This window comes from Monopterus albus, unplaced genomic scaffold (assembly GCF_001952655.1).
Source record: "Monopterus albus unplaced genomic scaffold, M_albus_1.0 scaffold89.1, whole genome shotgun sequence".
Classification (NCBI taxonomy): domain Eukaryota; kingdom Metazoa; phylum Chordata; class Actinopteri; order Synbranchiformes; family Synbranchidae; genus Monopterus; species Monopterus albus.
Window position 1 is genome coordinate 1258596 of NW_018127969.1, and position 12762 is coordinate 1271357.

At 39.4% G+C, this 12762-nt stretch overlaps 1 protein-coding gene across 3 annotated transcripts; it reads right to left on the reverse strand.

The window, feature by feature from the left end:
- Window positions 1-420: 420 nt before the first annotated feature.
- Window positions 421-9120, reverse strand: strip1 (striatin interacting protein 1). 3 transcript variants are annotated; one of them, XM_020607878.1, is made up of 20 exons: window positions 8956-9120; window positions 7354-7423; window positions 7148-7222; window positions 6893-7027; window positions 5888-6008; window positions 5394-5569; window positions 5171-5298; window positions 4853-5035; window positions 4431-4651; window positions 4202-4267; window positions 4033-4096; window positions 3812-3883; window positions 3447-3521; window positions 2662-2759; window positions 2088-2214; window positions 1854-1954; window positions 1687-1753; window positions 1487-1591; window positions 1194-1398; window positions 421-704 (listed from the first exon to the last, which is right to left on the reverse strand). In XM_020607878.1, the coding sequence occupies exons 1-20, from the start codon at window positions 9064-9066 to the stop codon at window positions 457-459; spliced, it is 2448 nt and encodes an 815-aa protein (XP_020463534.1). In that variant the 5' UTR covers window positions 9067-9120; the 3' UTR covers window positions 421-456. The 3 variants fall into 3 exon arrangements, with proteins under 3 accessions (XP_020463534.1, XP_020463535.1, XP_020463536.1); XM_020607879.1 differs by lacking the exons at window positions 3447-3521; window positions 3812-3883; XM_020607880.1 differs by lacking the exons at window positions 6893-7027; window positions 7148-7222; window positions 7354-7423; window positions 8956-9120 and adding an exon at window positions 6574-6593.
- Window positions 9121-12762: the final 3642 nt, after the last annotated feature.

A 12762-nucleotide genomic window follows, 5' to 3' on the forward strand; every position in this document is an offset into this window, starting at 1 on the left:
ATTTCAAATACATTCCTTTAAAACTAAGAGTGAACATCTTGCCATGTAGTGCTTCTAGGTCAAAGTTACTGACCCTCTGTAGCAGGTAAGAGACACACATTGCAAATACCTGTACATGTTGTGTAAGGGTTGGGTATATGTCCACAGCTGGAGAGGCGTTTACCACTGAATTCAATTTCTGCTGTTTAATTAAAAATCTGCTGATAGCATTAGAGTGGAAAAAAATTATAATAACGATACATTTCTTAAAAGGCAAAAGCTCATCATACAAAGCATTTGGTTAGATCCCAGATCAAAGTGTAAAACCAAGTGTAAATCCAGTGTGATGGTCCGTCATCTTCAGTCACTAAGGAACATGTAACATAATGCTTTCAGTTTGATCAGTCAGAACAATGTTGGTGGTTTTTCTAAACTCCTGATTTTTGTCATTTTCCGGATATTGACAGTTGTTAATTCTCACTGTAGCAATTCTTCCCAGGAAATGGGTTTGGAGAAGACCTCCCGTTCGAGCCAAAGGTCATAGTTCATCTGGAAGTCCTCAGGCAGGTCCACCCGCTGTCCCAGAACACTCTGTAGACAGTTGTCCACAGGCAGGAAGTCCGGGTTGCTGTGACTCTTGTCGTAGCGGCGACTGTTGAAGCGTTCGATGTTGGCCCGCAGAGCGCACTCCTCCGCCTGGAAGTCCCAGGGACGAGCATCCAGATCTGCTCCAGGAGAGACAAACAGCAAATCATATTTAGTGTACCGGTCTTCTCTGACAACTCATAGGGCTTTTCAACCAACAGAACTGCTTCAGTTCTCATTTGTGGCCCAGTTCTGTCCGGGCACCACAGAACCAAATGCCATGAAGAGGACCAACACATTTCAAACACAGCGCTATTACATCTTACTGGACATGATGCAGGTAATGGCGTGCACCTTGGAAGTTGACTAGTAGCCTGCCATTACAAATCAAAGGATAATAAGATGATTACTATCATCCTACAGTGTTATATTTGTACTCTTTCCATCCAAAAAACAATAGTTGTTGTGGAGGAATCCACATTGTCTAGTCTTAGAATATCATGAGTAGCACTTTTGCAAACTTATTATCAAGTTTATATTGTCTTACATTTGTATAACATTGTTCCTTTGGAAGAAAAAACACACACGAGCACACACTACCTGAGCTGTGCTGCATTGTTTCCACTCACCGTTTCCATAGGCCCAGTCGTCATTGAGGCGATGTCGGACCTTCTGGTAGATGGCAGACATGGTCTTCATGTTGCTCTTCCTCCACTGACGTCCCAGGTATTTGGTCTGCACTTTAAGCAGCTTGAGGACGTAGAGCTGCATCATGGCCTGCTTGACCTTCAGCGCTCTCTTCAGGATGGGAGCTGACTTAAACACCACCAACATCTGGGAGAAAAAAGATCAGTATTATAACTGTATTTTTGTCCAGACATGATCCACCTGTTAGCATTAACTAGACATGAAGCACCCCCACCATTGTTCTAGAGTGCTTCCACTTGGTCAGTTTGTTGAGGATCCTCAACAGGTTGATACAGGAAAACAGATTCCTCCAGCAAAACTGATTGTTGTCTCCTGCTTCCTGTGACAGAGAAATTATTAACACAAGTTTGACATCAGCAGTCAAAGAAACACTAATCAGACAGTGATCTCTATGAAAGACATCAGAAAACTCACCAAACTCTCTGCAGTTAGCTCCGGGAGCTCATGTACCACACAGTACGGAAAGTCAAGTACTGAAATGCTATTGGAGCAAGAAGATAAATGCAATTTAAGTACAGGTCACTGACATTTAGCATAAATGAGAGTCATGTTTTTGTTATTTAAAGATGCTCTGAAAGTACCTATTCTTAGCTGTGATGTAAGACATGATGTTCTGGTTGAAGAACTTCAGAATGAGGGGGATGCAGTTGGCAAACACCAGGTGTTGAGCCATGTACTCAAACTATGAAAACAACACATTATTCAGTTTACTCAAAGTGAAATAGGAGATAAACAATTGCTTTAACACTTTCTAATGTCTAATATAGTTGCACTTAACGCTGAACTGTGAGTGATTAAGTGTGTGTCTTTCAGACCTGATAGATGTGGTTGAGTTTGAAATGCTTCAGCAGCAGCAGCAGGATGGCTGAGATGGCCTTGACGATGATCTCTTTGTGTCGGTTGACATCTACTCCGAGTTTCATGCTTTGCAACACTGTGGTCCTGCAGAGTCAGAGAGCCGAACCTGAGTCAGATCAGGTCAGATGACCTCTAGTCTGTACTGTTCACATTCAATCACACACCACTGAAAGCCTGCAAACCAGCATCTTGGATTATTTCTTGAAATGGTTCCATGTCTGCACTGCAAATGTGTCTTAACAGTTACTTGTTGTTCTGTTGCTGTTTCATACAATAAGGGGGAAGGCGAAACATGTTTAGCTAAAGTAACATGCTGACAAACAAACCACATCAGAAAAACCCCAGTACGCATAATTATATTTGAAACCAATTCCAGTAACATGATCTGTATATCTGCACTTCTGATTCAGATACTGATGTAACTATAATACTGGTATTAAAGTTAGAATATTTTCCTTGTTCAGAACCTGTTAGAATGGAGAAGGAAGCAGCAAACCAGTTCGACCCTTTTAAATACACTTCATCACTTACGGCATCTCCTCCGGCAGCACGTCTGCCAGAATGTTGATGGAGTCTGTTTTGGCTTTGGAGGTTGGAGCCGCTGCAAGCAGGATCTTCAGCAGTGCAATCTGACATTACGAGAGATCCATGATGTATCAGTTAGAAAACAGTCTGATATGGAGGCTTACACATGTCTCTAAGGGGCACTGTTTCAGAATCCCCATCTTTCTGCCACCTCTACTTTAGGTTCAAGGATTTTATTGTCAATTCACCATATGTGCAGGACATACAGAAATTGAAATACCGTTTCTCTCTCACCCAGTATTGGGTGCCATAACATTTAGGAACTAAAATAGAATAAAGTAGAATAAAAATAGTAATGGTAAAATCATAACAGGGTCTTAAAAGTTTAAGTTCTGGACTTGAGTGAGTTATAAATCAAGCCAATTATGTGAAGAGAAGCAAGGACAGATAGTAGCTACATCTGAATATTATTGTGAGAAGTAGAAGAGCTCTCACAGAAAGGAAAGTCAGAGGCAGATAAAAGAGCAATGAGTGTGTAAGAGTAGGAGGGACAGAGAGGTGAGGTGCGTTTGGTAGGAGGCAGAGTCTGTAATGTGTGGCGATCAATACTGCTTAGACTGTTGGTCTGAATCCTCTGTTAGTATGTCTGGTAGAGAAATGCTGCAAATACACAATCACCGAACTCAACGTTTTAGTCAGATATACTATATGACAGTGAGATAAGTATACTCTGATCCGCATTGGCATAAAACAAACTGTCCTTGAAACTACCCAGCCCTGGGTTCACTGACCATGTACTGAGGCAAACTGGGCAGAATTCCCTGATAGAGCAGCTCAGTGGCGCACATCTCCACCTCCTCTTCGCCCTGAACAGGACGAAGCAGAAAAGAAGAGACATAAAACACACAAGATGATGTTACCCAGTCACCTGGAGGTAGTTTGGTTTTGAGCCATAAACCTTCATGACCCTAAACAGAAGGGTGAAGAGTTCACTGGGCCCTGTGTGAAGTTAATGTCTTATATTGCTTATTTAGAAACACAAGCTTATTACAACTTATTACCAAAATGTTAGACGACAAGAGTAACGTGCGCTTCCTTATTCACAACAAATCATTTAATTGAATCATCAAAACAATTGTTTTTTGTTTTGACTTACACCAGAGAGAGGGGTTTTCTGAAAATCCTCCTCCTTTGCAATCTGCATCTCAGCTATGGAGATGTACTTGTGCTGGAAAAAAAAGAAACTTTAGCTTTATATATTTAAGTCGGAGGTGAGAAACTTTAGCTTTATATATTTAAGTCCAGGAGATATCTACCACTAGATATCTTCTTGGCAAAAACACAATTAATGAAATGCTGTGCAACACGTCGACATACCTGCTTTAATGTCTTGATGCTCTCATGAATTGGCCTGGGCAAGCCAACAACCGTGTCTGTGTCACTGCAAGACATGCACAAACGCAGCCATGCTTTAATACCTTATTTCAGCACACATACATACCTTTTAAGTTTCTTTTAGTTATAGCCAACAAAACAACAACCTTACCTCCCAAGCGTGTAACCAATGAATTTACTTCTACTTGATTCCAGGAAATTTTCAATGTCCTTTTCCCTGTTAGAGCAATAACAACAAAGTCAAAAACAAAACAAAACCTTATTCTAATCATCCCATTATCCTGCCTAAATCTTCATTACAGCTAAATGACAAAGGTACATAATCTTTCCCCTAGCTCATTACACACTGAGTGTTATTACTGAGTCATACTGAACAGCACCTGACTTTAGGAGCCCATGGAAGCCCTTTGGGGAAGGACACCCTCTCTGATGGAGGGTGAGGAATAGGGGGAGGCATCACCTCATCCCTTTCTAGAGGGAAAGTCTCTGGCTCAATAGAGTTATCACTGTCATCATTGTCATCCTCATCCTCACGAGAGTCATCGGCTTTGTACGGGTCCTTTTCATTGAATTGGTCGAGGTTGTCCTGTTTGATAAGTGCCTATGTGAGACACAAGGACACAGAGAAGACGCTAATTAGAAAACCCCCTAATTAGAAAAAAAAAAAAAAACAAGATATTACAGCCATTAGGCATCATTGTGCATCACTTAGAGATGGGTTGAACTAGTCATGGCAATGACACCTGTGGCTGTAACCCACATTACCTCTGGTCTGAGAGAACATAGCTGCAATAATGACTACCTTGTGCTCACGCCGTGCCCGTTTTTGTTGCTGCTCTATGAGATCAGAAGCAGATGCGGGTGGAGAAGCAGCCCTCATACTGCGAATGACTCGTATGCTGTCCTCCGGTAGAGGGGGGAGGCCCAATTCCTCACGCTTATGAACCTTTATGGTTTGCAGCTGCTCAAACCCTCCTAGTGTGAACTGAAACAGAACAGAGGATTTTAGTGTGGCTCTCCACTCCAAATGTCACTTTTCTGTTGTACGTGACGCACTTTAATATGAGCAAAGGAGAATTAAAGTTAACAGCTGCTTATGACAGACATTTCCATCTCTCACCAGTATGCTCTTCCACAACAGTAATAACACCTTCTTCATTGGGAAGTGGGGGGCATGACCACTGCAGAACTTGGTAACCATTCCAAAAAGCATGACAGAAACTGGTTCGTTGTTGAACAGAGGAGATCCTGGATTAGAGAAATAGGGTGGTGTTAGTTTACACGGCACGTTTGCTTTATACCCATGACATGACTGACACTGTCTGATGCTGGTAAAAATGTACCCAGCTCTGTTCTGAAGGTTTCCCTTATGATTTTCCATTCAGGCCTGTCAGCTGGGTCATCCTGCTGGATTGTTTCCACCATCAGGTACATTATGTTAAGCAGCACTCTGAGGTCTGTGCTATCTGCGAGAGAAATGGCTGGTTTTCTCACAGCACTACTACAGGCAGCGGTGTTACTGAAAGAGAAAAAACTCATTATGTAATATTAAATTCTCCAAAGAAAATTTAACAAAAGAAAACCTGTAGTCCTCTAGAGCCAACAATCTTTTTTTGCTTTGTTTCACTGTGGTCTAGCAAATAAAGCAGATTTTCTTTTCAGAAATCATTATCATGAAGTTAAAAAATCTCCTGGTTCAAATTCACATAAAGTGCTGACTGTCATACCCAAATAAGATACTGAAATCCAGAATGCCAATAAATATTTTCCATACTAATATCCTGCAACAAAAGCTAGGCTTACTCCTACATGGCTAGAAAACTGATGCAGAGCATACTCAATCTCCATGTTGAGCAGGTCCACCAGAGCAGAGAAGGTCCCCACATCTAACAGCAGGAAGATGTTGTATCTCATCCAGTGCTGCACCTCAGCTTCAGAGTCGCACTCCGCAAAGGTTCCTAGGGAAAAACACAGTCTAAGACCACGTTCACACTGCAGGCTGAAGTGACTCAAATCTGATCTTTTTGCCAAAATGCGACCCATATCCGATTTCCTTATGACAGTGTGAACAGCACAAATCCGATTTTTTCAAATCCGACCCAGGCCACTTTCATATGTGGTCCTAAATCGGATACGTATCCGATGTTTTGCAATGCGACATCAGTCTGAACGGCCAGGTCGCATTTCATGCAATTTTTATGTCATTGAAATGCGACAGACGTCAATTCTGCGCTGGAGGAGGCGAGGGGTAATAAAAAAATGGCAGACAACGGTGAGTCAGGTGGTGATAACGTTTCCCTTCTCACTCGGAAATTATTAATGAATTCTGTGTCTGTGAAGCCCCTCACGGAAGCCCACCAGTCCTGGCTCCGACTCCGCACCCACACATTCCTCTGTACAGAGGTAGCAGCCACTGCTCCACAAAAGGCCATAAGCAATATTTGTGCTCTCCTTCTTCTTGATATTCTTCTTATTATTATGTCTTTATTTGTATTGCAAATTGTCAGGTACATCGCTACGCACATGCTATCAGGAGCCACATCCATTTTTATTTCCGCAAACACAGTACGCTGCGTCTGACGTCACGTCCTCTTCTGCGCATGCGGGTCACTTCAGGGCCGTATACTGTTCACACATGAGACAGATGGCAGTCGCATTTAAATGACAGTGTGAACAACAGTGCAAAAAAAATCAGATTTCGGCAAAAAATCCGATCTGAGCATTAAGACCTGCAGTGTGAACGTAGTCTATATAACATCCTCGATCAATGCCACTTCTTACAAGGTGTCATTCTCTTTGAAATCATTTAATGCTAAACCAGTTTTAAGTGATGTGGACTGACCCTGAGCCATGTAAAGAATGGCTCTAGCGACCTTCAGCCTCTTCTCCCGCGCAGTCACCTCCAGACCGTCCAACAGGCGCATGGCGTGAGCTCTGTGCTCAGCTCCATCAAGCTCTGTCCACTTCTTTTCAGACACTACGGGACAGCAGAGGTAAAGATAATAAACGGTATTGAACATCTTCATCCTAGGTGTAATATACTGTTTATGAGAAGTCATTAAAATGTGAGTGAGTGTATGTAAGTTTGGCTACATACCATGTGTTCTGAATTCCTCTTCAAAACACTTCCTGTTAAGAGCAAACTCAGGTCCTTCCGTGTAACTGTACAACTCTAGAGCAAACAAAGAAAATATATAAATAATCATCTAACATATTACAAATGTTGAAAGAATGATGCCTTCAGGGAAACAGAAAAGAGATGTGAAATTTCATTCTGTATGATGACAAGCTGTGACAACAAACCTGACAGTTCTGCAGCCCACTTGTCTGTATCAGCATATTCAAACTCAAGGTCTGGAGACTCAGACAACCCCTGTGACACAATTTCATGGCAAAATGATTAGAGATTATTACATTAGAGTATTAACCCAACTGTCTAACAACAAAACTGGTTAGACAGACAGCTACAGAATAATACTGAATATTTACACCACAAAAAAATTCCTTTCTTACTTGCCCTTCAGTGGTATCTAGCCACTAAAGAGAATAATACACAGATCTCTCTATCATCCACATTAATTGTTACTACCAAAGAAGAAGACCTTAGGAAAACCGATGAGCGGTGTCTAGTTCTTTATAAAACCACTGTAATTTGCTTTGTAGTTTAGTATAGGTCATAAGAGAGTATTTACAAGAACAGATTATTGCTAATATGTGTATGGCTTATATATGGTCCTTTGAACCACATTTAATGCTAACATTTTAGATGGGAATTCTAGCAAAGTGTTTTCTATGTAGTGTTTGATTATTTTGACAAGCTGACAGAACAGCTTGTTGAAGTGATTTTCTTGCACAAGAATCCATCATCTGAACCACAAGTTGATGCTCTCTGTAAGAAAGCATACATTTATATATAAGCATATATTCCTTCTTCCTGGGTTTCAAAGTTTTAATGTCTATAGTACTTTTATGATGTTTTACTCGTGTTTTAGAGAATCTGTTCTTATTTTTGCTTGTTGGTATGGATCTGCCTTAAAACAAGAATAAACTGCAGGGCAGTGTCAAGGTATGCACTAAAGTTGCTTAAAAAAACTCTTAATGACCTTTCTAACCTGCATAAGGACAGGATCCAGAAAAAGGCTCAAACATTTTTTGACAGACTCCCTGTCCAAAGACTTTGTTACTTCATGCGGTTGCAGATTCAACTTGCCAAAATGCTGGGCAGAGTGAAAAACTCTTTTGACCCAGCAGCCGCTTGCTTCTCAAGCAATATGTAATAGTTGTTTTGTTTTGTCTGTTTGCTTTGCTATGCTATGCTGAGGAATGCAGTGTGAACTACGGGCTGTACAAAAAAATGCCCCTTTGGGAATAATAAATAAACAATCTAAATCTTTCACAATAACTTTGATTTCTTTATACCGATAGGATGGCTCCATGATACACATATCTATAGTGAACCTTTATCATAATGCTAGAGAATACATTAAAAAGAGAAGCGTGATAGGACCTGTTTCAACAGGTTCCTGACAGACAGCTCAGCCTGGCCTCTGACCAGCTAGCATCAGCTTGCTAGCGTCTAGCATGCTACATTACTGTTCCACGTTAAGATAACACTGGACTATAAATGAAGCATGGCAAACTGTAGGAACGTTATTCGGTAATCTCGCTTCCTGTGGTTAGTTTTCGTTGCTGTGTAATGGTAGAACTGACAGTTAAAACGATCTCGTTTGCTGTGGTTAGTTTTCGTTGCCGTGTAATGGTAGAACTGACAGTTAAAACTACATTGACGTTAGCCTAACAGAGCTCAATTAGCTTAGTGTTACAGAAACAGCAGAAAGGCCTTGTCTGGTGATGATTCATTGAAATCTCGTGCGGAAAATAAATTAAAGACTTCCGTCTACATACCTCAGAATCTTTTCTTGAATTGCGAGTAAAATCACCCCTACTCTTGTTAGGTAACATAGCTCTCTGTTTATTGTTTACCGGTAGCCCACTACCGTTTACACCGCCATCCATAATTTTTTTTTTTGGGCGCAGTGTCCTCCCGCGAGAACTGGTCTGCGAGAATTCGGCTGCACCGTAGATGCATCTTGTTTCTGCACACCATGTCCATTATTTTATCTGAATTTTGAGAAATTATTGCTTTAAAAAAAGAAAAATCAGTTCTCGTGACTGCATATTTTTATAACCTTATTTTTATGTTTGCCTTAGTTTTTCAGTTTTCTTTCCTTTTCTGGTTTTACACACAAATAGGCCTAGTCTCTATTTCTTGAAATATTAAGATCCAGATTTTCTGTTTAATACTTTGAGCAGACATAAATTAAATCAGGAAAGTGCCAAATATATACTTAATATCAGCTTCACGAATAATTTTAAAACCATCTTTGGGAAAAGTTGAATTTTAGCCTTTTAAGATAGGACATTAACATTATACTGTATATATAAAACAGGACCCACCTCCAGTCCCTTGTCGTGTCAATTGATGTTATGCTTTACGAATACATATTCTCTTATTCCCAAATGAAATTACAGTAAGTCAGATTACCACAAACCAATTGCCAGACTGTGAATATGGCGATTTAATAAGTCTGAGTCTGAGTTGCCCATATTGTCCAGTTGGTAAACCAGCCAGGACTGTATGTAATACTTAAATGTACTTACATGTAGGCTATAGGCAAGCTCTAATTATGTCTGTGAAATGACGTATCTGAGCCATTTTCAAATTTAAACAGTAGTTTATTAAAGAGAACTGTACACAGAATTTAAAGAGTGTTCTTTAAACTAAACTACAAATACAATGTTGAAACTACAGGGCCAGTTTATAGCTAATATATCTTTTGTAGAACACATCAACATTCAAGTCACAGTGGTATGCTTTTAATATTCAATTTGACAACAGTCTAGCTGTTTGCTCCAGTAATAACACATTCATTTGTCTCTAAAACTTGGGGTAAAATAACTATTATTACTAGTTAAAACAAAATGAATTAGTTATAAAAGGAATGTGCTACTAAGAAAATACCACTGTAAGTAATTACAACATCTTATTGTTCTAAGAAATAAAACTGGGATGGAAAAATACACTGGTGTAAAAAGTACATAGGAACATCATAATACCTATTTCAGTAATGTGAAACACAGATTTAGTAATTCTTCACCACTTTGGAAGTAAAATATTTTTGACAGAAGAAAACTGAAGTATGTTTTGCTGCATAGCTATCATTGTATATTGTAGAACAGCCGTATTGGGCATTACCATACATAGAGATAAACACAGTGTGAATATAAATTACTAAGTGAGTCACAAGGCACTGTCAACTGACCAGTAACCATAGTTACAATGCTCATATTGCTGACAATGATGTCCTCATTCAATGTCCTTGGCTCTAATGCCCTGAAAGCTGCGTGCAAAGATGAAAGCACTTTACAGTAGCATACTGTGGGCTAGTATTCAAACTGTAGGGCTAAGTGACACAAGCATAGACTCATTATAACAACAAATTGCTGCACACATTAAATACAGGAAGTACCTGTAACTGCAGATGGAGCTGAAGCTGTTTTGAAGGGTGATATACTGAATAAATGTGAAGCAACACCGCAACAAGGTAACAAGGTGCTGAACCCTCGGCAGGGACAGTAATACTTGTCAATTGTTTGGAGTAAGATCGGCCCACGGACAACCAGTGTGCTGAAATGTATTGAAGAGCTTTAAATTCAGCGAGAGACAACATAGTACCTGCACACTATGTAGTTTGAATAAAAAAGGATCACTCAAAATAATCTTCCAATATGGCCACTAACTTGAAAAAAAGCTTACTTTGGAATATAGAGAAGTAAATGTGGTATGCTGAATTAGTACATTTGACAAGCCTAACAAAACAGTGAACAATGAAAATCTTCAGGTAACAAAACACTGTTATAATAATGGTATAATAGCACAAGATAACAGCGATAAGTCAATACATCAGTCTAGGAAAATGTGCTGGCAACAAAGTTTATCCATGTCTACGCTCAGAGCATTTGAGAAGTTTATTTCTCTGTTATTAGCATCTTTATATATTTTGTGTGTTATACACTGGTTTATAAATCTTAATTTTAAAAACAATATCCTCTAGTTAACACAAGTTTAGGTCAGGAGAGGTCCATTTTTATTTATATAGCCCAATATCACAAATCACACATTTCTTGGCTAATCTAACAACAAACTCCATAGAATTTGGGTCATCAGATACTGTTGCATATTAAGTATTAACATACTCAACACACTATAAACTAGGTGAACCTATGGATGGCAAAGATCATAGACAGAGCACCAAATCTCAAGCTTATTTTACACTTCTACTATAAATGACAGTGAGATTAGACATGGATATTGAAGACAGACAGGGCAGACCTGGTAAAAATATATTTACAAATAATCTGAAATTTTTGAATGCCCTGAGGTGCAGATACTATTCTTACCAGACACCGACATCTTATAAATGGGCACATCTTTTCAAGAAAATAAATGTCAAACTCTCTCATTATATTTTGATACAGTCAAAATGTTCTTAAATTATTTCATTGTTCAAATCTGCTGACTGTTAGCATCAGTGTTAAGAACATTTCCTCTGTATTTTGTAGATGGAATGTATTAGTCGAGTGCTGTAGCACCAAACTGAAACTGCTTTAAGTTATTTTTGTTACTGCTGATCAGCTCCAAAACAAACTCATAGAAACGCAGCCTTGATTTACAATCAGCTTATCAATTTGTTATGGCTCATTTGTAATCAGGCAACTGCCCGTACAGTGGCATCTAATCAGTCAAACTCCCATGCATCTGATAAATGTAAGTGCAATATTCACTGGCCTTTTAGCTTTAATCTTGGTCCACCTACACACCTACAAACTCTGAAACATCTGGAGTTTGACTTGTTTGCCAGCCAGGAGTTTACACTGATTCTTTGTTGTTTTGTGCAAGGATAAGCTTCTCTGAACTTCTTTCCTGTAAATGGCTGCCAGCAGAAAGTTAAGAGACCCAAACTGATGAGCTAAAAGTGGCTCAAAAGCTTTGTGAGGTTGGCATTTCAAGTGACCCTTCAGCATTACACAAAGAAATATGATACAATGTTTATATAAAAATATTTCTTAATGCAGATTTAACCGATTTCACAACTAACCATTAATATTTCACAACTAACCCTTCCCTCTCACAGTCATTTGGCACCACATATTGATACATATTGATCATAACTCTAAAATAACCCAGGAGTCAGCAGAAATGGAAATGCAGTAGATGCACCAGAAAATTAAAATCTCATCCGAAAGCAGATGCAAGTGCTGTGGTTACACTGACTTTTCATAACCATGTGCATGAACTGAGAGCAGCAAATGAAGCAAAACCTGCTGCGGCCACCAATATACAACTAAATATAAGCTGTGGATCCAGTGAAGAGTATAAAATACACTGTACAGAAATCTTCTTTTTGCCTTAGTGACAGATAAAGTTGGGCCCTGTCCCTACATAGGTATGCTGTGGTGTTCTTGTAGACTAGTACCTGTGAATACCAAAACAAGACTGAGTTAAAGAAAAATGTTAAGAACAATTGTATGGATTTTTAGTATATGTTGTAGCCATCTGCAATCGATCAAGTAGAAAACACTAAACAACAGTTCATTACAGCTTCTCAAATATTAAGATTTAGTTACTTTTCTCTCTATATAGTTGCTCAG

Coding starts and splice junctions, on each gene's coding strand:
- strip1 (XM_020607878.1), bottom strand. CDS start 9,066: ATGGATGGCGGTGTAAACGGTAGTGGGCTACCGGTAAACAATAAACAG. Junction 1,399..1,486: donor GGAAGCACTCTAGAACAATG/GTGGGGGTGCTT, acceptor TTTTTCTCCCAG/ATGTTGGTGGTGTTTAAGTC. Junction 705..1,193: donor CGACTGGGCCTATGGAAACG/GTGAGTGGAAAC, acceptor CTCCTGGAGCAG/ATCTGGATGCTCGTCCCTGG.